The sequence below is a fragment of the Drosophila sulfurigaster genome, chromosome 2R (genome assembly GCF_023558435.1).
Source record: "Drosophila sulfurigaster albostrigata strain 15112-1811.04 chromosome 2R, ASM2355843v2, whole genome shotgun sequence".
In the NCBI taxonomy this organism is placed as follows: domain Eukaryota; kingdom Metazoa; phylum Arthropoda; class Insecta; order Diptera; family Drosophilidae; genus Drosophila; species Drosophila sulfurigaster.
The window spans coordinates 28,236,627-28,262,363 of record NC_084882.1 but is presented as its reverse complement, the minus strand read 5'-3'; the positions used below and the strand labels follow the sequence as shown (position 1 = coordinate 28,262,363).

General features: G+C 40.7%; 2 protein-coding genes across 15 annotated transcripts in view; one reads left to right on the top strand and one right to left on the bottom strand.

Annotated features, from left to right (window-relative positions):
- LOC133838936 (tropomodulin) overlaps positions 1-25,737 on the bottom strand; it is a 50,268-nt gene that overhangs the window by 3,489 nt on the left and 21,042 nt on the right. For 5 of the 14 annotated variants that reach the window (XM_062270208.1, XM_062270207.1, XM_062270209.1 and 2 more), the window contains exons 2-5: positions 2,911-3,063; positions 2,337-2,849; positions 2,025-2,276; positions 1,813-1,960 (exon numbers count right to left, since the gene is read on the bottom strand). In XM_062270208.1, the coding sequence (XP_062126192.1) occupies positions 1,813-1,960; positions 2,025-2,276; positions 2,337-2,849; positions 2,911-3,063 (1,066 nt within the window). Of the gene's footprint in view, positions 1-120; positions 422-1,211; positions 1,610-1,812; positions 1,961-2,024; positions 2,277-2,336; positions 2,850-2,910; positions 3,064-3,141; positions 3,268-12,578; positions 13,025-25,737 lie in introns of those variants that run through there. The other 9 variants (XM_062270198.1, XM_062270204.1, XM_062270201.1 and 6 more) reach the window with 6 other exon arrangements.
- LOC133838940 (uncharacterized) lies at positions 15,502-20,408 on the top strand. The gene is made up of 2 exons (XM_062270215.1): positions 15,502-16,039; positions 19,709-20,408. Exon 2 carries the CDS (start codon positions 20,051-20,053, stop codon positions 20,195-20,197), a length of 147 nt encoding a protein of 48 aa, XP_062126199.1. The 5' UTR covers positions 15,502-16,039; positions 19,709-20,050; the 3' UTR covers positions 20,198-20,408.

Sequence of the window (25,737 nt, the reverse complement as noted above, 5' to 3'; positions counted from 1 at the left end):
TTTTTTGACTGTCTGTACATTTTTGTGGGTGTGGTTGGTGTCTGGGCGGACTCCGCTCCCTGTGCTGTGTGCTGATGGTGTGGTGGTGGCAGTGGCTGTGGCTGTGATGGCTTCACTCACGTGTGCGCTTGAAAGACGCCCTCGTCGTCGTAGTTGGGCGTTACGGCACGACTGCCCGGCACCACCATGTTATCGGGATCGATCTCTGGATCGTAGGCATCGCCGCCACCGCGTATGACCATGTTGTCGGGATCGACCTCCACATCATAGTCCGCCGGTGGCTGTGGCGATGGGGATGGCGATGGTGACGGCGAGGGCGTGGCCGAGCCATAACCTGATCGGCCCAGCTCACGTTCAATCTCCTCGTTGCTGGGCAATATCAATTTCGGCAAATTCGGTTTCAATTTTTGCACGCGGACGACTGCAGATCGTTGTGTTGTTGTTGTTGTTGTCGATTGTTTTGATTGGTTGGTTGGTTGTTTTGGTGGGTTGTTTAATTTACAGTCGAGTTGGGACAAAACAGTTGTGTTCAATTTTTTTTTAAATATAACAAATAATTGGTTAATAATGCAAATCAATCGAATCATTTTGTCTATGGTAATTACAAGTCAATTTGAACTATAAACAAGGAGCGACTAGACAGATAAATACAGAGGAATTTCGTTGTTTTTTTTTTCTTTGGAGGGGGACAAAGGAACTGTACACACATCATAATTATGGTGATAAAGAGAGAGAGAGAGAGGGAAGCCGATGTGAAGAATGATTCGGCGCACTCGTAAAAACATCTGACTTAAAATGTAAGACTGACTTAGCAATTTGTTTAACTAAATTAAGTAAAAGTGATTAAATTATATATATAGATATATTAAGTTAAGACGCTGCTGACAATGAAATTGATGAGGTGAGTAAGCTCAACTTAGATACGAGTCGAGGTGAATTACATAACGAGTAACGAAACGTAACGAGAGGTGATAACGAGAACGAGAACGTGAACGATAACGAGAAAGTGAACGATAACGAGAAAGTGAACGATAACGATAACGAGAGTGAGCGTATGCTGATGTTAAAAAAGGCTAAACGAAACGAGATGCCAAAGAACGACGTCTGGATTGTTGGAGTCACGAACGATACGATAGTTTTTACCTTGTTACCACATGAAAATGAAACAGGGGAATAAAGAACTAACGCAACAACATTTTCGGTTACCAAACGCGAAACGAAACGCTTTAGATCTCCTTCTCATTGCCAGCGCGCAAGAGGCTCAATGCAGCCGACGATGTGGAGGCAATCACTTCGATGCCATCGGCAGCTGTTGCAGCTGCTGCTGCTGCTCCAGATGAAGCTGTTGCGGTTGCCACCTGTTGGTTGCGCGCAATGCGCCCTGATGACAAAACATGAGCAGAATCTGTTGCATTAGTCCAAGTGCGAGCCTTGACAAACTGCTCGAAAGCAGCCAGACTCTTCACCCTGGTGGGCGAGATGTTGTTGGCTTCAGATGTGCGAGATGTAGATGTAGATGCAGATGCAGTAGATGTTGATGTAGATGGGGATGACGATGGCAATGGCGATGTGGCGGCGCGGGAAGCTAACGTACCTTGTTGCAATTCACCTAAACGCGAATAAGGTATACAACACACGAGTAATATGAGAAGACCTATTTTGTTTAGCTATTTGTAAAACTTGTGGAAAGTTATTTAGAGGGGATCGCGAGCCTAGCGAGCGGAGCGGCAAAACGGAGTCGTACCAACGTTGAGAACCTGCAAATGTTGCGGGAAGGAGATGCAATGTTGCCAATGGCAACGGCCAACTTACTTCTGTCGATGTTGCGCTGCAGATGGGCGGCGACACGGTGACGGGCATCGTTGAACTCCAGATGCAAGCCAAGTCGCAGCAACGATGAGTTCTTCTCCACCAAATTGGTGATCTCCATTTCAATCTTGTTGCCGAGCACCGCAGATCGCTAAGGAAGTGTATAAAATGTGATTAGCCACTTATTGCAGACTGTAAACTGTGTGTAAACTCACCTGATTGGAGGCCCTGAACTCCTCGATGGTGTGACACTTGAGCAGGGCTTGCACCAGCCTGACAATTACGGGCGGACTGATAAAGTTCGTTTCAACATTTAATACTCTCAGGGTTTTGCTTTTCTCGATCGCTTCGGCGAGCAGGAGAGCTGTCTTATCGGTCAGGCCGACGTTTGTCAGCGATAGAACTTCCAAATGTTCATTCTGAGGCAGTGCGGCAAACAATTGTTCGAGCTTCTCATCCGAAATATTCTACAATAAAGATACATCATTAATACCCTTCAAAAAAGTAGTCAAGTATTGCCTGCTCACCTTAATGTTATTCAAGTTTAGGTCAATCAGTTTGTTGTCGTCGTCCTTGACACGCTTAATCGACTCCTCAACGTCTGTGCTGTTGGGCGGATCACTGGGGAACAGCTTCTGCTGTGTGGACTTTGTAATGCCATCCCAGCCCAAGCCAACCGGCTGGCCCTTGTTGAGTAGCGAGGCATGGTATTGATCCTGGTTCATCATCGAGTGGAAGCCGAGAATGGCAGCCAAATCAATGATCTCCTCCTGCGTGGCATCGTTCAACGCATGCTCATACTCCTCGCCCATATCGATGGCGATCTGTTCCTCTGCCTCAATTTCACGCGCATCTCGTGGCGGTGGCACCCACTTCTTGCCACGCACCTTGCCCTGCACATAGGGTTCGAATTCCGGTTGATCGGGCGTCTCGATGGCCTGCTTGTTGATGTGCTCAATGAGCTGTTTGCGATTCAACGGGCCGGTGGCTTCCTTGGTACACTCATAGCCACAGCGCTGATCTGGTGGCAGGAAGTTGTCCTGTGTAAGTGTAAGGATAATGAGCAACAGAGTTCATTTGATATCTATGTTTCGTACTTACATCGGGATCAACCTCTTTGGCCAGTATGGTTATCTCCTCGGGCGAGAGCTGCGCCAACAGGCTCTCCACATCCACATCATCGTATTCGCTCAAGTCCTTGCCATACAGCTTGGCCGGCGTGGTGAGCGTGGTTGTCTTTGTGGTGGACGAAGTCTGCAAAGCACAACAAGAAATTCAATTTGATTAGTTTGTGTATTTAATTAATGTTTCTCTTTGGGGTGTGTCTCGCACATTTTTATGCAACTTGAGGCTCGCTGGCGGCTGAGGAGCACGCCGTTTAATCTTTGGCACTGGGCGCAGCTTGATCTGTTGAAACTCGGCCACAGGCACAATGCTCTCCATGGCAAAAATACTTGTTGTTATTGTGCCACCAGAGAATAGCGAGAATCAATAAAGCAAAATAACAAATAAACAATCACAAAAATAACTAAATGCAAATCCAATTATGCGCGTTATGGACAATCGACAACGAGCAGCAAATAATAAAGCGAATGAACGCGGCTTTGAATGCGACCGGGGCTGTTGTTCAGCACAGACTGGCACACACAAGACACAAGACACCGAATTGAGGTGCAGACCACGCGAGACTGGGCAACACACAACTAGCAACAACTAAAAGTCGCGACAGCTCGTGCAACATTTGCTTGACGCGCCGCAGCGGTTTGAGCCAAAGCAACTGCTGTTGCTGCTGCAATCGCTACAACTGCCACTCAGTTGTATGTTGTGTTGTGTTGAGGCGCAGTTGGCAGTCAGTGAGCCAGTGAGTCAGTGGTGAGTCTCTCTCTTTAGCTGTGTGTGTGCACTCTCGAGTCGAGTTGGCGTAATCGACAATCGGTGGCAATGTAAATTAGGCGCATACATTAAAAGCTCTGCACTAGCGGGGGCAACCAAGTGTGGCACGAACGTTGTCTGCACTTAAATGACTTCCACTCCAGAGCGATGAGCATGAAATCGAAGCCCAACACAGCACAGAGACAAGGGCAAAGGGCCATAAATAAACAAAAGTAAAGCAAGCCAAGCCAAACCAAGCAGGCAGCCAAGTTGAGCGATTGATTTGCTGTTGCTGCTGTTGCTGCTGCTGCTGCTCACTCGACTCAAGTCAGCTAAGGGAAAAGATAGCGACTGAGATTTATAGCTGGCAATTGGAAATTAAAATAAAAATGCCAAGACACGCTTAAATAAATAAAGTCAAGTCAGAAACAGATAAATTGTTGTTGTTGTTTGTGGCTTAAAGAGCTGAACTGAGCTGAGCTGAGGGCAGGAAATCGCCGACACGCAAAACGTGAAAGAAAAACAAACTAAGTAAGAGACGATGTTATGTATAATTTACATAAAAATAATTGTGCGGACCTGGGGAAGCCTCATAGTTCTATTAAAGCGTGACCCAAGCAAACAACAAACCAACTGAACCGAACCCAACTGAACCCGAAGTGAACTCAAACCCAAACCCCAACAGCAGGCAGGTTGTAAAGGGTGAAGGAGAGGAAAGGAGTGGGGGCAGTTAGGCAAAAGCCAAATCAAAAGACGATCAAAAACTGATTTTCGAGGGCAGGCAGCTAAAGAGCAAATGACGAGTGCGCCAGGAAGCGAGACTAACCACATAAACCACTTTTCGTACTTCTTCTCACTACTACTTTACTTTACTGCAACTTCACAGTGCGCCATTTAAGTGAAACCGGTTTCACTATGCCACAAGAAGCAGAGAACAACAACAACAACATCGACTCCAACTCCAACTACTTGCTGTTGAGCTAGCAAAACTTCACGTAAATGGCCATGTTCAAATGTGTATCCAAGTTTGGCTATAAGTTGTGTGTGCAGCAGATGCTGCCGTCAAGATACAAAAGATACAAATACTACTACTCGCAGTATTCTCGCTGACAGTACAGCTAAATGCTCTCGATTGACCCACTTTAAAGTAAGCGGCAGGCAGCAGGGCAATAACAGCAGCCAAAGCAGCCAAAGCTGTTGAATACTCAGTTATTATGTCAGCCTTGTTCAGATATCTAACGGCAGCTTATATGTTTGCTTGGCTATGCGTTACGAGTGTGTTGACATTTCAATTGAGGGCAGAAGGCTTCATTAATTGAGCGAGAGAGAGAACACAAACATTTGTAGTTGGGCAGCACTTCAATGACGCAGCAAAGTCACAATTCAACTGAATGGGATTTCAATTTTAAAGACGCCTCCCAGCTTAAAAACTAAGCCAGGTAGCACATTGACACTCACAACCCCCCGCGCACAGCGCACAGCTGTAAAATCACAAAATAAAAAACGAAAAAAATTATAATTGCAAAAATAATTGAGTTCATGGCACTCGAGAGATTCACGCACTCGCTTGGCAGATAAAAAACCAGCAACGATAAATAAGTGGGAAAATGCTGGAGAAAATCAAATGTCTAACGAATATTTAATGCGCTTCAAAGAGGGAATACATTGAAATAAAGTTAAGCTGCAGCTGGCAGATACATTTGTATCTTTAGTACTAGATAGAGTATCGAGAACGTGTTTTAACGGCCAAGCAGAGTCACCCACCATGCAAATGCACCGTAAACAACATAAACAAGGTGGCGCAACGAAATGTATCTGTCAGATACTCCACACTGTTGCAGAGTTGTCAACGGATCCATTTAGCGTAGCCAAAGCCTTGTGCCGAGTGCGTTGTGTGAAGCCAACGTCAAGTGGGATTTGGCTCATTAATTGCAACGGGCCTTGAAACGGGAGCACAACATTGAGACATTCGAATACGCAAACGAATACAAATACGAATACGAATACTATGAATGCTGCCGCTTGTCTAACCAGGTGCCGTGTGCGACCCACAAAAGTGTGTACGAAAAAATCAAAACATGTCTTTTGCTATTTTCGGTGATTTGCACATTTGTTGCTGCTGGATGACAGATGAATGTGTTGACCAGCAGCGAATGGCAACCGGTGACCAGTGAGTGGAAAAGTGGGCCAAGGTGCTTAGTTGATTTAATTAAGCGATACAAAAAAAAAAGTTTGAAACCACGGTAAAGATCACGTTTTTCCAAGCGGAAAAACACAGTGAAAATTCATGAAACGCACAACATTAGGAGCTGCTGCTCCCACAAGCCAGGTGAAAAGCGAGTAGCAACTAGCGTCTAATGACTAATCACTGGAAATGTGTGCAAACACAACCGAATATGGACAAGTAGGAAGTGCGCGTTGTCGATGAAGATGAGGTTGATGTTGAGGTTGAGGATGCGCAGCGGATAGCAGATGCTGTACCAGGAAATTGTAGCACTTGTGAAAATCATGACAGGAAATTCCAAAAATCTTAATTATCTCTCAGTTTTATGGCCACATCCAGACAAATCTGCAATTAGCATGAAGCAGGAAATTTGCTGGAGACCAAAAAGGTGTGTGTGTGAAAATGGATTACGGTTGAGTTTGATGTGGAATGCAAACTAAATACTGACACTGAGGAAAACCTCTTTACCCTTACAATTGTGGTACAGCTTATGTGTGTGTGTGTGCATTAAACTGGGATTTCTTGTGGGCGAGACAGTTGAACCTAAACTCAATTCAAAAGGCATTGAAAAGCATTTTAGTGGCTTCCATGCACACTGGGTTCCTTCTGGAAGTTTAGCCGGCATCGCACCGCAAAACTAGCAGTGATTCAGTGAACAGCAATATGCTTTTATAGCATTGCAATATTTTATGCAATTTGCATAGCCTGGCAATAGCACTCAGCAATAAACCCAGAAGGCACGCTCCAATGCAACTGACAGCAGTGGCATCTCATGACAAAAAAAAAGAGAAGAGAAAAACGAGTAGAGAACTTGGCCCTGGGAAGCATTGGGTTGGATTGTTAGCCAGCAGTTAGCAGTCAGCTGGAAAGTTGAGACCACATTGGTCATTCTCAAGTAAGCTGAGAACCCAGATAGCAGATAGCAGCGAGCAGACAGCAGTTGCCGTTTCAATGCACTTCACTCTGAGTTGCATCTGATGATGGTTTGTCGCCTGATTGAGCACGCACAAAAAACTTAAATGCAACGACTGAATAAGTAATATATACTCGTATACTATATCTTAAGGCCATTGGCCATTTGGCATTAGCATTGACAGTGCAGCTAAGTTTGCAAATTAACAACAATGAAAGGCAGCTAGCTGGCTACTAAAGTCATTACTGGCACTTGCCACAAGTCAACACAGAGAGAGAGACAGAGACTGGGGCAAACTTTCATCAGTTGTGCGGTTCGATTTGTCACAAAACATTTGCACAGATGTTGGCAACAAAAAAAATATGAAAACAGACATGGACAAGAAAGAGTGAAATTTACTATGCTATATCCAGTCGCAAACACACAGACTGTGCTAAGAGTGAATTGCTTGTGTTGTGGTTTCAGTTTTTTTTCTATCTTTCTTTTTTTTTCGCTCGATTTCAGTCAAAATGAGAAACGTGCAACGCATTTCTTGTTCAGATCATCAATAAAATGTCAAATAAGCAGCACAACAAACACAGCATCCAAACTAAGTAATGCTTTACTTCACTTTCCTTCCCCCTCCTCCTCTCACTCTCTTTGGGGTTGTTGGCCTGACACTGGGGGCGGAAAGGAAGGCGTGCTCAGCCCGCCCATCATGAAGTGCGCAAAATTTATGTAGTTTGCATTTGCCTTTGAATTTTAAGTGCGCAACTTTTGTCACGTCGCCGCATTTTTGGGCATGCACAAAACAACACAAAAAAGCAAGTACAAGTGCTTAAGGCGGGTATGACAGACTTATAAATATACTGTCTATTTAGTTTAAGAAAGAGTATATGGGTGAATCTCTGTAGTAAGTGTTGAGTGCGACATTATTTAAAGTGAAAAAAGTAAGAAAACTGCAGTCGACTGAGCTCAACAATGAAATATCCGCTACCTATTAAGAATAAAGCAAAAAGTGCGGAATTTACATTAAAATATACCAAAGTAATATACCACTAAAATACTAATGATATACCATACGCTATATTTTTATTGATAAAGTACTACATTGAAAATATACCATTGAGTGCAAAATATACCAGACTGTCAGCCAAAGCATGTAAGACCCTATTGCTGTAAGAGTTTTTCCCCCATACAAAGGTATTTCTTCAATAACTTCTACAATTTTTATTTAATTGGAATTCGGGAATCCTTAATAAGTATAGTTATTATCGTAATGTTTCATAAATCATCTCTCTAACTTTAAAATTAAGCTTATTATTCGAATTTTGTCTATAGTTCGAATCCACACCTATAGCAATAACCTTAATTTTGTTTTAAATTGTTTCAATATTTATTTTTATCTTTATAAATAATGTACAAGAGAAATATAATATATAAATATATATATATCCAAAACAACAATTAGATTGTAGTTTTCTCCCTTTCATTGTCACTTTTTGACATTATCAAACAAATCTCTACGAAGTTTTTCAGAAAAGCGCGACATGACATCATAATATTTACACTAATATTTTCTTTATTTTACGGCTTACAAATAAATCTCCCGCTGTCTGTTTTCGTTGCACACTTTCTTTCCTTCGCTACCCAGTTTTAATCATTGTCTATAAAAAATGCACAAATTCGTGAGATCACAAAAAAAGCCCAGGAATATTTTCTGGAACAATAACAAAAAAAAAATCAGCTCTGGTTTTACAACAAGAGCAACGACAACAACAAATGAACGCTAATAATAGTTGGGAACTGCGAGTGAAAGTTAATCAGCCTGCGTTGCAGACAAAAATGGATGTTAAAAAAAACAACAGCACAAATTTCTTTGTAGGCTTTTATGCAAAGCAAATGAAAATTAATGTTTGAGGAGTGTATGTAAATTAGTGTTGAGACCCGTTGGGCGGTGGCTGTTGAATGTTGACGTTTGCTGTGAGGCAGAAAGCAGTCAGAGACACAGAGATAGACAAAGGCTGTCCATAATTAAGCGGCTTGTTTATACACCATCAAATAGTTTAAACATTGGGTAAAAGTCAAAGAGAGAGAGGCACATGTCACAATGACGACACGCACGCAGCTTGAACGTGTGTTGCATGTTGCACGTTGCAAGGTGAATGAACTCGTGCTCTTAGTTCAAGTCGTTAGAACTCTGTGCTGACATTTGCAATTGCAGCTAGCACAATTACGAGTGGTTGCCGGCAATTATGCAAATGCTTGCAACGTGGCATGCCACACAGTTGCCCTTAAATTGGGCAACACTTTGGCCGCAAACGTGTGGCAAGCAACCAGTTGCAGTCGCAGATGAATTCAATTGCCAGCGACACGACAACGTCGACGGTGTTGTAATCGACTCGGAATTGTGCACAGAAATCACAAATGCGACGATTGCATGCAATGCGATAAAAAAAAACGCGAGCAGCATAAATCGCGTGTTGCAGTTGCAGCAGTAAAAACAATATAAAAAACACCCGCTAGATAAGTCAGTGAGGCAATCAGTTGCAGAGCAAAACAAAGAAAATTATGACTTTTGGATAAGTTATCCAAAGGGAATACAGAGAGAAATTGTATATGTTGAACTCAGCCTGGAGTGAATTGATTTAAATCGTTTCGAGTGCACTTCAGTTGCATCATCCTGACACGGCACTTACCTGCAATTAAAGGAGAGAAAGGAGAAGAAATGAGAATTTAATTAAAGGCAATGTGGAGATAAATCTATATGTATGTATGTATGGTTGTATGTGCAACATATGGAGGCAACTCCACATGGAGAATGTGTAACGAGCACAACTTTTGACAGGTAACGCAGCTGAAAACTTTCCCAAGTCCGCGTCCGCAGAGGCAGGACGTGAGCAGGTAATTACATGAAAGCCATACAGAAAATTATGTAAAAAGATTAAATTTGTAAGATAAATTGGGAGCAGACCCGGAGACCCCCCCCCCCAACTCTCAGACTCCGATGTGGACCGGAACATGGTTTGGTTGGATGGCAGGCAGGCCGCCCAGTCACTTCCCTGGGAATAAAAATGCCGCTTTATGTGGCAGATTTCATGGCTTGCGAGATAAAAATGGTTGCGGTAATAAATGAAAATTATGCAAAGTTTGAGCGAATGATGAAGTAAGTAATGCCCATCCACCAGCAAATACGGTTAACGGAGCGTGTTATAAGAAGACGCACCAAAGCGATGCTCTGCTCATTTCATCTTAGTACCCAGATGAGTAAGTGGAAATTTATGAAAATAAGTATACAAAGCCAGCCAAATTCACAAGTAATAAATATGCCCAAGCAGCTGCCTTCTATGGAACTTGCATTGCCACAAACACGAACACCAACAACAGCAACAACAACACTCCCCAAAAAGTTTCGACCCAAAAAGCAACTCTCAACTCGACGACAACTGCGCGATGCGCTAAAGGAAAAGCGTTAAGATGCTTCTACGCTTTTCTTATACTTCTTTTTTTTTGACAATGTTGTTAACAGCGAAATTTAAGTGGCTAACAACTTGTACAAAGTTTGTCTGACAGTTTGAGGCGATAAAGCTGAAGCCAACGAACAAAATAAATATGAAAAAGATGAAAGCTTTAATAGTGTCATGGCATTAAACGCATATTTTCAACTCTTTAAATGTATCTATTTGCATTTGCATTTGCTTTTCTATATTTATACGATTTGCCTTTTGTATTTGGTATTCAATTAGCAGTTGATTCTTGGTATACGATGATGATAATGATGATGATAACTTGTTGCTCTCTAAATAAATAGAATTTCAGGTTAACTAATTAGTATGTTAGCATGAGATTCGTGGATTAAAGCTGAATTTCAATAACAACTACGCAATGCAATAACTAAAGAGCTGAGATCAGCTTCCGTTGAAACTTCTCAATAAAATATTGTTCTGATTTATACAAGAATGAATATTCATTCATTCATGTAATAATAACAAAGTGACATTGTAGCTGTTTGCTTAATTATCATTTTTGATTTCCCTCTCACTTAATATCATTCACATGTTTCATTAAATATACAAAAATATACGTGAAAATCTTGTCATCAGCCCACATGTTCTCCATGGTCAGTTTTGTCAAGATAAGATTAAGCATTCATTGGCCTTACGTTATCTAGTTACTCGTCAAGCTCTTGAGCAGAGCAATCATTTTATTTTCTTTTCTGTTTATTCAAATTGTTGTTTGTCTTGCGTTGGCTCTTGTTTATTTAGCTGACCTTTTTGACCTTTTCATAAATTATATTACTGACCTATTTGCAGTATGTAAATTTAGAATTGTGGCTGTGGCAAGAGAATTACAATTACAATTTTTATGGACCACATGTAATCCATGGTGTTTACTCATCATGCCGATCTAAATAAAAACACACACATTGAAATAGATATATAGTCAAACTAGTTTTTGTTTTTCTCTGCGTTTTTGTTTTGTCTTCGACAATTTTAGTGTGCACAACGTCAATTAAATGCCGGAAATAGCCAATTTTTTTTTTTTTTGGCTTTAGTTGTTGCTCTTCGCTTTTCTGTCCGTCTTTTTTGCTGGTCTTTTGCGGCTGCCCCCATTTCGATGTGGGGGCTTTTCATGTTTTTGCTTTGATGGCCGTCAAACGGTTCAAATAAAGGCGATTAATTACGTGTGCTCAGCTCTTAAAGCGCACAAAAGACTCTTAAATGCGCTTTGACGCTTTTGCGTGGGCGCCTCTCAAAGGGTTTAATTGTGGGACAAGAAATCGCGGCTTAAGTCAGAGCGCGCGATAAATGGGAATGTACACTTTGTGTAATTAGCTGGGATCAAAACCTGAGTGAAACATTTCAATTTGGATAATCAACGTGTACCGTAAGCTTATCTGAAGGTTATACGGGCGACGATTGTTCGTGGGTATGGAAAACAAACATCGCTTATCTATTACCTATAAATGATGCATGATGAATAAGTCATAAAGGGGGAGGAGGGGGTAATCAATATTTATATTCTCGATACTCATTTAACTGGGTAGCAGAGCGTCAACGTCATTAAAGTGCGATGATTAATTTCATGAGCTGATAAGCACGAGTAACAATGGACAGCTGTTAATTATATAAAATGCAAATTTGATGATATTACAAAATATGCGAAATATAATAGGAAAAAGAGATACAGCGAGCATAAAACAACGATGGCAAAAGAAAGCGGCTTTGTGATGATGATATAATAACAAGATTTACTTTATTATAGCCGGTGTATAGGGGAATCGATAATGAATAGGGTTGCAGCAGCAGCAGCAGAAGAAGAGGAGGAGGAGGATGACGCGACCTAAAGCGAACCCAGCACAAACAGCATAATCATCACCAGAACACCAACAACATTAACACCACTCTGTAGAGTCCGAGAGAGCGATTGAGAAGAGAGCAACAACGCCCCAGAGCGCAAACTCCAGAACTTAAATATGAGAAAAGAGCGCACGGCATGCGTGCGTGTGTGTATGAGAGAGTGCGCACTGACGTAATCGTTATCGTTGCTCGCTTCACTCATACACCGCCTTCAATTGAATGAAGTGAAGGGGAGAAAAGGGAATGCTTTATATACATTGTTGTTGTCCACACTAATAAATGAAATGAAATCATACAAGGAAAGCAGCAAACATCAATGAAAAAACATTTTAAGTGGCCATAACAACAATTTACTCTCCATACATGAATCTGACTAACAAACAGCCGCAACAATAACAACAATAATACAATTACTACTAACCTCCATTGCGGTATTAATTTATATTTTTTGCTGTTTAGGAGTCTCCTACAAATGTTTTATCAAGGTCTCGTTTTTATTCGTTTTGCCGCACAGTCTCTTGTAAATGCTTTTGTTTTATTAGCACCAACTTTAACTTTTTGCCACACGCACGACAATCAATTGGGGTTTTTTTTTTACTTTTTTGTTCGGTTTTTTCGATTTGTGTTTGGGCGTGACACACACAAAACGAATCGAAATTCGCTGTGGCCTACAAAATTTGTTTGTTGTGTTTGATGTTTTTTTTTCGTTTCGTTTTGTCGCTCTCCGACTAACCCGAGTTCTGTACTGTAAACAATTTGCAACCAGCGCAATTGTTTAATGCTCTCACACGTTAAAAACAGCGCGAAAAACGACTACGTTAGCGACAACGACGACGGCGACTGTGTTTGTGGGAAAAAAACGCAAGCAAACCCAGGTGTATTGTAAAACCAGGTTTAATTTTACTACTGAACCAGCGTGACCATAACTTCCAGTTCCAAATATACCAAATTTTAATTGGGTAATATACGAAATATACCGCTTGTAAAGTGGATAAGTGGCAACGCTGACGCTGAGCTGCCAACTTATATAAATGTGAGCGCAGTTTAGAGAGCACTGCAGCGCCACAGTTTGGAGTTCATTGACAATTTTGAAAGCAGCTGTTTACGTTTAGATGATAGTAAAATGAATATTATGGAAAATGCAAAGTAATGAAAAGTGTTTTCACTTTTATTAAGAATCATTTTTATGGCCACTTAACGTAAGCTCGTAAATTTCTATAATTTGCAAATTATGAAACAGGCCCACACATTAAGATAAGTATGAGTCAATGTCAAGTGCATAAATCAAAAACAAAAAAAAAGTTTTCGCAGCAATTTTTCATTTGAAATTAATTTTTATCTATGTAATTTTTGAGTGTTTGTTGCATTGTGTTTAATTAATTAGGGTAAAATGTTATACCACCAAGTCAGCTGCGTGAGAAGACGAAAATGAAAACGAAGACGAGGAAGAAGCAGACGTAGACGTAGAAGCGGAGCAAATGGCAAAAGTCGGCGCAAGCGGCAATTCCATTGCATACTTCAGGGGGCCAGACAAATATTGTACATAGAAGATGTCATAAAAATGCCATTGTAAGTAGTTCAGGCTAAAAGTCTTTGGCATTGTTGCCATTGTTACCGTAGCCTAACTCAACTCTTGTTGTAGCTTCTTCTACTGATGATTGTTGTCGTCATTCGACGTTTGTTGTTGCTGGCAAATCGACAAAGACACGCAAAAATGAGGCAACAACGGGCAAACTCATTTCACTTGTGTCGAAAAGATAAATGTGAAGCGCTTAAAAAAGCAATTACCGCATAAATTGCGCTCAGCGTTCGCTTGCTGCTACACCAACTACAAATAGGCGGATCCAGTGTGCCGAGCGAGGCGGGCACAGGATGCGCCGCATAAAACTTGCTACAAAGGACACTCAAACACTCGACAGACAGAAACAGAAAGAGGGTGGAGGCGGGGGCGGGGGAAACGTATGTACATACGAGCACATCCTGGCTATAAGGCATTTTAACAAACAAATGCGCAAAACACGCGAAAACATGCAAAATGCATTGTGAAATTGAGACAACCTCCTCCTCCTGCTTCTGCTCCCCTTTCTTCACCCTCCTCGGGAGGAGAGTGTGTGGCAAGGGTAGCTTAATTGTAAAATCAATAGTGGGCCAGGCCAAATGGCTCACAAAAGGCGCGTAAATCAAGTTAAAAATCGCAGCAATCAAAACACCTGAAGCGCAATAAAAACTCATTAAAAAGCGCGCCATGCCGGCCGACAGGCAACTAAAGCACGTCAGGATGCCAATTGAGAGCGGGGAAGAAGGGAAAGGTGTGTCGACCAATGTTCAAATTGGATTTGAACAAATTGAATAGGACACATCGATTTCTCATTAGCCTGGGCCAGTCCCAGACTCAGACTCCTGCAAAAAACACCGAGACACTGAGACCGCGACAAAGCTTGAGACAGGAGACAGGAGACGGAGATGAGGTCGAAGATGGAGACCGAGACGGAGACAGCGACTGAGACTGAGACCGAGAGAGTCTCAAGCTGAGACTGATGATATTTTATGGCGTCTGAAATCACTTAAACAAAAATTTAATTGACTTGACGTCGGCTGGCACGTAACTCTCTGTGTGTGTGTGTGTTTGTGTGTAAAAGGGAAACGGCAGCACAACACGAAACGGAAGTGAGGACGACGACGTCAGGAGGCGATGCTAGAAGCTCTAGAGTTGGCGGCGTCAGCTGCCAGCTGCCTACAGCCAATTTGTTGCTGTAGCGAACGGAAATTTCTTCAACTTCCTGATTTAAATAATAACAAACTGCTCTGGCCTCCGTCTCCCCCTCCACTACTGCCTCACAAGAACTCGACTGCCACTTGTCACACCAACTGACGGCAGCAACAGCAAAGGCAACAACAACTAAAGACGACGCCAGCTTGATTACCATCATCAGCGGCTTCTTCGGCTTGTGCCCCAATGCGTCAACATATCAACGTAACGTTTTTCGGTCAATGGGAGAATGAGGAGGGAGGAAGAAGGAAGAAGAAGGCAAGCAAGTGGGAGAGGTTTAACAATATTGAAAGGTGGCGACAATTTTGCGGCTTAGCTGAGAGTGTCAATATTATGGGACTGGACCGAATTTTAAATATTTGCAATATGATGTGACAAGTTTCGATAAACCCAAACAAGTGTTCTCTGGTGTTGTGTGTGTGTTAGGCCTGTGTGTCAGGCTTAGGCGAACAGCGTTCGACAACAATTTCCGCATGCAACGAGACACAAAACCAAAACGGCAAAAAAAAGATGCTAACCAAAACACACACACACATGCACAGCAAAAGCCGACAGTCGAGTCGACGCCGATGCCGACGCAGTGCAGCCGACGACGACGACGACGAATGCCAAAATGCGAATTGCGAAGTGCGAAGTGCCGAAGCAGTCACCCGGCAAAGGACTATAAGACAGGACTTTGGCCAACGCACGAGCTGAGTCGCGCCAGCAACGTCGAGCCAGACGCAACGTTTACGTTTCTTTTCTGAGAATCGACAACGAAATATTACGCATACGCGACGTGCCACAAGTGCGGCCACTAACAAACAAACAAAAAAAAGGAGTTTTTCGGGCCCCACAAAAACACGCGCTCGTTAGTGAAATTCCTCGTTTACGGTTAACTGTAGTTGTTGTTGCTGTTGTTGTTGTTGTTGGTGAATGGAGCAGTCGGGCGCATAATTTGGATAGCAGCCGCTTGGCCGCGGCGCAGAGAAACGGAGTTCCAGGATAACATACTCTCGTACTCGTACTCGCTTAAAGCTGGCCATAAAAGTGCGTGTTACCAAAATATTTATCCAGCTACTGGCCAGCAGCAAAGGCGGCCATGTGGCAGCAACTACATACAACGTACAACGGTGCGTATGAATGAAAATGCGCGCGTAATGAATGAATGAATGTGAGTCGAATCGAGGCGAGGCGAGCGAGTTGAGTCGAGTCAAGTTGAAATGAGTTGAGCAGAGGAATTTGTTGGTCGGAGGCGAAGGCGGAGGCGGGGCGGAGGCTGTCAGAGATTTATGTTTATGCCGCGAGTTTGCTTTAATTATATATGTACATATGTCTCGCTGTCTCATCGTCATCTCTGTTTATTTTAGATGCGGGTGTGTGTGTCCGTGTTTGTGGCAACATTATGGAAACAAAGCACGCAGCTTCGCCACGGGTTTTTCGGGGCCAATGCAAATACTCGTAAAAAAAATAACGAAAAAGAAAAACGAACTAGAAAACAAGAAAAAGTGCCCACAGAAAGTTGGCACATGGTCAGTCCGTGTGTATTTGGGGATTGGGTTAGGAATATGAGGCTGCAGGATATGTCAAATTTAGCAGTCAACGCCGCAGGACATTTAACACTTCATTGACTTTTGTGGCGTAACGGCAATTTGCTTGGGGAAGCTGCGAGCTGCATGACGATGATGATGATTGTGACCAAGGGCAAAGTTGGAATTAAAGTTTCATTTGCATTTGCCGATGGCGATGGCGATTGGGCTAGTTAAATTAATGGCCAACAGAAAGTCGCAAGCACTTGGTCAATTTATTAAGTTCTGCCTGCCAAAAAGTTGGTAATAGATTTGGCCAAGCAGCAGAGAGGAAGGGGAAGTCGCAAAAAGAAAAACGTGTGTGTGCTAAACTTTTGCCCTAATCGATCACATTTTCGACGTCTCAGCTGCAAGTTCAGTTTAATTTTTGACCCTTTTTGTAAGCGTGTGTGTTTGAGAGTGTGTTCGTGTGGGTGTGACATGTGTTGGTGTGTGTATTATTGCTGTCAAAGCCCAAGGCTTTGACGTCTAATTTATGAATGTTTTCAGCAGGCTAGACACAAATCCTCAGCTCTATTCTATGTTCTCTGTTCTTTGGTCGCATGCTCTATTTAACATATTTTCTGCGCCATTCTTTTCTGGCTGTTTTGTTTAATATGCCAACTTATTTGAATACGACTAAAGTGTGTGTGTGTGTGTGTTTGTGTCAGCTGCACGTCGCGAGTCCTTGAACACTTTTCTAGCCTAAAGTTGAACCTACAAATTCCACAAGCTTTCAACATTTTACATATTTTGTTTGTTTGTTTTCTTCGCTTGTTGTTTTAAATATGTTGCCCTGTGAGAAAAACTTTTTAATGAGTTTCATAATCTTGACTGCGCTTTATTTCAATCCGTCGACGACGACCCTTCACATTCACTTCTAATGATGCCAAAGTCTTTGCCAAGTGCTCCCCATCCTCTTCCTCTCTCTCCCTTCTCTGCTGTTGAAGTTCAAAGCAACTGCAACGCGCGCGATAAGCGTTTAATTGAATGCTGTGCTGCCCAGTTGAGCCCTTGATTGAATTTCTATACAAATAAGCGTTGACTAGAGATTTGAATAGTGGCTGCGACAGAGCTTTGCGAGTTTATGCGTCTGTGTGTGTGTGTGTCTGTGTGTAAGTGGTGCAACTATGCATGGCACTCGTAACCACAGCAGCATGGCCAGCTCTTGATAGCCACACACAGTGAGAGAGCAAGAGGGGGGCTAAGAGGTGTGCAGCTGGGGCCTCGAGTGCCCTTTGCTTGTTCGTCTCTTTTGCCTTTGCGCTCAAATAAATTTCAATACATTCAACATTTTTTTCCATGTATTTTTTGTGGCTGTTGTTGTTGTGCTGTGATGAATGCACTCATGCACTCATGCGGCAGTCACATTACTTTGAGTACGAGTCGTTTAACCTAGGCCCCCATTTACCCATCCGCGTTGGTGGCGTGTTTAATTACGGTTACTTTTAATTGAATTTATCACATAATTTACTAGTTACAGCAAAAATGCTGATTGACTGAAAGATAGCCAGCAAAAAAAAAAAAGAAATATTTTGCTGCATGTGTCAATTTAATTACATTAAAAATGTATTTTAAATACTTGTTGCCATAATTCTAAAATATTTTCACTTCATTTTCTGCAATTTCTGCACTTAAATATGCAAAGCAATTAAAGCCTCAACAACAATTTATTAAGCTCGAAAAGCATTTAAATATAAAAGCGTGCTTAGATTGAAGTTCAGCGTATTTGCAATTGATGAGCTCTTGATTGTCATACAACGATTTACATTGTCAATTGCAAATTCTATTCCACACACAATTCCGCATATGCAATCAAAAATATGCAATCCCCGAAATGCAAAAAGCATGTCAAGTTTTCACAAATTGAATTCCAAATAGATAAATCTAAAATGCAAGTAGATGCCATAGCAACTAAAGTCTAGACTACAATAGATTTTTGGCTTTGTGAAAGAGAGCTAACATTGTCTGACATATTCATAACTTACTTTGACTAAAGAAAAATGAAAAATAAAATAAATGTGTAAGTTATTAAAGTATATATTGTACATTTTCTACATGACCAACTACATCCTATTAAGGCACAAAATAAAAGCAAGTGCATAAATGATAATAACTTTTGTATACATTTGCAACTGATTTCTGACATTGTAACATTTAATTCGTTTTTAAAGCCTAACGCAAAAACCCATCAAGTTATTAAACTTGCAATTATGAACACAGACAACAAAAAACTTTATAAATATTTAAATGTTTAATTAAAAGCGTTGGCAAGTGCAGTGAAAAGTGATATATTTTTTATTCACACTGAAATGGAATTTTTTCACCCATATTTATGTATGTAAACAACAATTATGGATGAGAGTGAATGCAAAATGCAACAAAGTGAATAAACTTGATGGTTGGGAATCATATTACAAACGAGATTTTGCAGTGCAGTGAGGGAAATGCGTTTTAAAACTTCGTTTATATAAATTTCTTTACAATTTTTATTTGGTCTGATTCATGTGCATGTTTCCTTTGTTGCTCTTTGTTTGTGCTTCAACAATGTCTCCTTTGCTTGTTCCTTCCTTTAGTTTTCCCTTCTCTCCTCTCCCTTTCTCTATCTCTCTATCAGAGTCTTGTCTGGCTGATAGACTGGCAGCAATCTGTTTGTTCGTTTTTTTTTTTGTGAGGAATGCGTTTGCTGAACATATTGGGCAACATGAAGCACAAATGCGACTATAAATGCAGCCAACAGCTGCCGACATGCAACGCAATTATGCAACATGTGTGCGTGTATGTGTGTGTGTGCGTGTGCTGTGGAATCTTTTGCTCCATGCATGCTGATGGATTTTGTTGTAGCTGTCTGTCTGACTGATGGTTTACAAGTCTCGAGTCGAGTCGAGTCGCGTTGCTTTGCGTTGCGTTGCGTCGCGTGGCATATGGAAATCCCAGACATTTTGGACTGTTAACGCCGCGTATACGTAATATGCTTTGCTGCCATCAAGGGAGTTTCGCAAACATTTCCAGCTGTCTGTTCGCCTCTGTCTATGTGTGTGTGCGTGTGTGTGCGCGTGTTATCGCAACGATTTTGTGTCACAGCGCACAGACAATTTTAATGCAGTGTGCTCCCAGTGCACAAAACGCTGCCAACTTTTGACTTAGATACTAATATATATTTCAGTTTCTTTCTTCAAAAACTTGTTGTTGTTGTTCTCATTTTATCTCTCTTTCTATCACATCTTCCAGCAGCTGTTGCCCTGGGCACGGACGTCAAGACACGCTACGGCAATGAGGCAATGAGATAAACCACAAGACCACCACCAACCAACTACCAACTACCAACGATAGAGAGTAAACCATAACCAAGCCAAAGCGCCTGGCAAATGCAATCTACTTTGTACGCCTCTTGGCCAAGTGCCACGTAGCTCTGCACATCCACAACACACAACCCAAAAACCACCGGCAAGGAGCAGCAGCAACAGAGTCAAGTCTGAGCTTGAGCTTGAGTGAGAGAAGCAGCCACAGCAGAAGCAGCAGAAGCAGCAGAAGCAGCTGTGGAAGAGAAGTGGAAGCGACAGCTTGCGGCCCGTCATGTTGCGAGATATCTTTCTATATTTAGTTCTAATCGTTTTATTTTGCTTTATTTTCATGGCGCAGTTAATCGTCAACGTTTACGCATTCCAACGCCAGCCAACGCCGGCGCAGCGGGCCGAACGCAATGAAATTATATTTGTCTAGGGTCCCCGGAGGCCCGGCCGAGGCGCCCCCCTCCCATTTTGCCCCCAAAAGGCATAAGTCAAGCATTTTGCTTGGTCCCAGTCTCTGTCTCCATCTCTGTCGTCGTCTGCTCTGCTTTGGTTTGCCATTTAATGAGCGCCACACAGACTGAGACACAAAAACTTAAAGCTCAAATCAAAGAAAACTCGTTGAGCCGGCAGCAGTTTGCCCTCTAGACAGCGGCGGGGGATGGGGAATGGTGTATGGGGTATAAAGCCACGGCTAAGAACTGATAAACTAGGTTGCGCGCTAATTAGTAACGGTAGTCTTGGGAGTGCTGTCATGAATGCACAATACACTCGTGCACAATGAAACTTTGCTGCGAACAATAAGCCGCCGAGCTGCGGCTCCGGCTTCAGTCTCAGCTCGAGTCACACACACACACACACGAGATGCGCGTTGAAAAGTATATTTAAAAAGAAGAAACTACACAAAGTTATGCACGCAAAAGAAACAGAAAAGAGTAAAGTAGTCGAGTTGCAAAATGTTGTCACTGCTTTTGGCTTCAACTGCAACGTTGCATTTCAGAAAGAAAATGAATTGAATTCATTAACGCGCCTCGTTGGCGCATTTCTCATTCATAATTAAGTCATTTAACTGCACACAGCACAGTTGTGGCCACAGCCAAATAACGTATATTATTTTATTTATTATCATTTATTTCCGCGGCTTAACGCAAAAAAAAAAAGCGAAAAAATTCATTGCCTACTTTTGAGCGCGCAGCCGGCTTAAAGCAACGACTGCAGCGAGCAATGAGGCGGCACAAATGCCACCGTCAAGTGGCGTCGTGTGGGCGTTGAGGCGTGGCAAATGGCTTTAGTTTTGTATTGATTTCCAGAGCGCACTTTTTTATTGTTTTTTTTTGGTCGTACTTCTATGTGTATATAGCAGCTATATTTGTATTCTTTTTGTTTCATTTCTCTTTTTTTGCCACGCCGCACAGTTTATTGTTTTCCTTGAGCTGCTGGCAATTGGTTGGGAGCTGTTTGCTGCCTGCTGCCTGCCAGCCGCCTTGAGCACTTGAGCGCCATATACACACTTGACCCCATTCGCTGAGAGAGTTTACAATAGGCCTGGCCAAAAGCGGGTGGCAAAAAGGGGCGCGGCCATGGGCAAACATTTAAATTGACATGGCCAGCAAAAAGGGATTTATTTCGAAAACTTCAAAGTGTGTTGCAAAATGTTCGTAATATTACTTCAATGTGTGTGTGTGCGAGTGTGCGTGTGTGTGTGTGCCTAATTGATAGCTGGCTGTAGCTGACCAAATGGAAATGAAAGTTTCATCGTATGCCCAGCGCATTAAGTATACACTTTTGATATGTGGCTGAGCAAAGCTTAACAAAGTTATTTTTGCCAGATTTTCTAATTAATTTAATTGCAAGCTTGCAAAAAGGATTTCACACAAACATTCTCGATGACAACACAAAATCCATATCGTAAGCACATTTCAAAATGACTCGAATAATCAAAATGCAACAATGAAAAAAAAAAGAAGTAAAACAAAAACATTTTACAAATTATATTCAATTAATTAATTATAATTATAAACGCGTACATTCGAACAATAATAGTTTTAGCTATATCCTATACAATATACATAACATATACAATATATATAATCCTTAGTCCTAAGTGTCTGATCTTCAACATAAGGTTTTACCCCCAACAAAAAAAAAAAAAGAAAGATATGCGACGAAATTTACTGTACGTGTAGTTAGTGCTGAACAATGAATATCAAATTAATTAAACGAAACAATATCGAACAAATATCGAATATAAATCAAATAAATGTTGAACAATTCAAGCAAAAACAAAAGTGTCTGTTTTCTATTTTATTTGATTATTCAAAAAATGCGCTGTGCTCGCCTAAAAGATATATCAAATTTTATTTATTTATTTTTATTGTTATTCTTGGTAAATTTGCCACAATATATGCGATACGAAATATTTATGCGTGCTCATGTCGTCGTAAATTTTTTGTTTAATTTTATTAATATTTTTATGTTATTGCTTCTTCATTTTTTGTGTACAAATTGTTGCCAAAAAAAAAAAGATGACAATTTTTGTGGCTTGGCTATGTCGAACTAAAGATACTCTTTAAATTGTTGCTTGAATTTGGTAAGTTTTTCAATTTTTCAATTAGGACTTACATTTAAAAATATAAATAAAAGTTCAAGTATACTTTGGCTAAGTAATTTTAAATGGAATTTGGTTAATTTAACTCTAGAACATTTTTCTTTTAACTTCAAAATGAATTCTAGCTTCTCAAACTTTGACAAAAAGTTAAAGCATGTCCGCATTAAATTTATTTTGCAGCGAATTCGTCGTAATAAAAGATACGCTTACTAAAGATACACTTTTTTTTAAATATATACAAAAATGAGTAACCAGAAAATTATGAAATAATTGAGTCTATAATTTAATGATTTTTTTTAATTTTTCAATTCAATTTTAAGTTTCAAAATAGATATAAAAATGAATTATCTGACAATTATAACTTTAGCTCAGCAATTTTGAATGGAATTTGGTAAGTTAAATCCTACAATATGTTTCTATTTAATTTAAATTCCAGCTTCTACAACTTTTTGACAGAAATTTAAAGCATATCCGCCTAAAATACATTTTGTAGCGAATAAATTGAAATGCGCAAAGTTTCAAATGTGTTTTGTGAGTTTTGTGCGACAACTCATAAAAATTGAAAGCGCTGTTAACTAGTATTAAGTTTTAAATAACACAAAACTCCATTAAGCTTAGCACTTGTTTGTTTGTGTCACCGGCAAACTTAACCCAGTTTAAATAGTTTCTCGAGTGCTTCACACACTTAATGGGAGAGTGTGCTCTCAATGCGCATTGACCTCTTTTTATTTTTTTGCCCCTAAATGTTTTTTCATTTTTTTGTAGCAGAAGTCGTTGATCATTTCTCGACCATTGCATTAAGACCAAATTTGGGCAATATGCGTCTCATTATTTTGTTAAATGCTATAAGCACAAATAACAACAAACCTAGGCAGTTCAGTAAATTTTCCATTTAGCAGCTGCTGGGCGTAAAAAGCGTATTTAATTTTTCTTGTTGGCGAAGAAGGCGGCGGCCACAGTTCGACGCCTTTTGTGTCAGGCCCAGAGCTGGGCGCTGTTAACTTTTTTGGCACTGGGCCAAGGCGAAAGAAAAACTCGCTGCCGCCGGGCTGTGCAACAAGCAAATTGTGTTGCCTCTCCTCGTTTTGGCTGCAACTTTGGCCACGTCTTGCTTTGGTTTTATTATGCCAAGCTGTCTGAGCTTTAAAAGTACAACGACATGGCCAACAATCATAACAATGAGCACAACACAAAACAACTAAGAAAGCTACAGTCGAGTGGACTCGACTGCGAGATACTCGCTATGCATTTGCAATAGAAGTGAAACATTGCGGTATAATTATTTAAATTATATACCGAATATACCAAACAAATACTCAAATGTAGTGAAGTATTTATTTGGTATATTAATATACTACTTATTATTCTTTAATATATATAATATAATATTAATATACCAAAAAATACTACAATATACATATCTCACAAGCTATATTTGGTATATCAACATACTATATATTATTCTTTAAGTATACCGAATTAGTATACCTAAAATGCTAAAATATACTGCAGACTACTATATTTGGTATTTTGATATACTAATATTATTCAAAATATACAATACTAAATACTAAATTCTAAAATATACTTCAGCAGCATTTATTGCTATATAAAATTATTACATTTAAAATATTGTTCAACAGCATTTGTTTTTATTTGATAGCAAGAAAAATTCCATGGGAATTATAAAGATTGTAGTTACGAATTATGCTGATCAATAATAACTGTGCTTTAAGGGTTACCTGTTTACCTGTTATAGAAATTTCCCATAGGCACTAAGTTATAATACCCTTCTACTCTCTAGCTAGCGGGTATAAACAACAGCAAGAACAACAGCAACAGCAACAAGCAATGCCAAATGGCTTTTTGTTATTGTTGTGCGCATTTTGTGTTTATTGCATTAAGTTAAACTGCATGGCCGTAGGCGCCTTGCCTTGCCTCGTTGCCACGTTGCCACGTTTCCAAATTTGGTCAAGCCCTGAAAGACTTCGCGTATACGAAAAGTATATTTGGAGCAGCGCCATATTGGGGGTGTAGTTGTACACACACACACACACACACACACACACACACACACACATCCATTACAAACACACACAAGTCCCGCATTAAGTTGAAAATGTAATTGAAAATCGCTTAAAATGCCTGACAGTCAATTTCTGAAAAACAGCCCGAACGAGCAGCTGTAAAGAAACTAATTTGCTGCAAACTTGTATTTAATATTAATATTTATTTGTGCTCGTTGATTCGGTGACATTTTTCACTTTGATCTGTGACAGGCGGGTGGGACCCAAGTTCTTTGCCAAAGTCACGTCCTTGTTGCGGACAATTGAAACGAAAAATCAAAACTAATTAGACACAAATTAATGTGAAAGAGAGAGAGAGAGAACAGGCAGCTCACACACAGCTGATGAGAATGTGAAGTGAAAATTTGCAAATATGACACAACAATTTGGCAGCTTGGACAGCCGGGCAGCCGTTCAGTCAGTCATTCAGTCAGTCAGTCAGTCAGCAAGACAAACAGACGGACAGCCAACCTCAACTTTTGATTTAATGCACGAGGCTGTCGGAGACTGATGACAGGCCAAAAACGATAACGAGAACAAGAACGATTTGCTTGGTCCTCGATCGAGCTGCTGTAGCAACTTTTGACCAAATTGTAAATTGGCAAAATGCAAAACACCAAAATGCCAAAATACAAAACATAAACATCTCATTCAATATTCTTCTCGTTTTTTTGTTCGTTTTCCCATTTTATGTGTTGTTTATTTTTTAATGTTGGCTCTCTTTGGTCGACACTCTTAAGAGGCAACCACTCCAGAGCATGATCAGCTAGAGGCAGTGCCACCCACTAATACAAAGACAAAGCGCACGCATACAACTAGAAGTGTACCACACGGCGTATGCGCAATTCGTGTTGGCAAACTGCCAACGCGCTATACTTGGAGATCAACGGAAAAAATTGCTGATTTTTTGCCAGAAATTATTTATAACTTTCTTGTTCATACACACACAGCGTGTGTGTGTGTGTGTGTGTGTGTATTTTATTTTCGTTTTGTGTAGAGACACTCTTCTAGCCGCCCCGTTAACTTACTTGTCAAGCAAAGAGCAAATGATGTTGGAATAAATCGGCAGCAACGAGAATTGATGATGAAATTACTTACTAATCAAATGGGCAAATGAGTGAGTTATATGTGTTGGATATTGAAGATTGATCTGTAAGTTCCTGTATTCTGTGTGCTTACCTAGAAAAGACAAAAGAGAAAGAGAACAAGAGAACAAAAACGTTAATGCTATATACGATATATGTATTTTGACAGATATATCTATAGATATATGTATATGCATATATATTGAAATGGCAA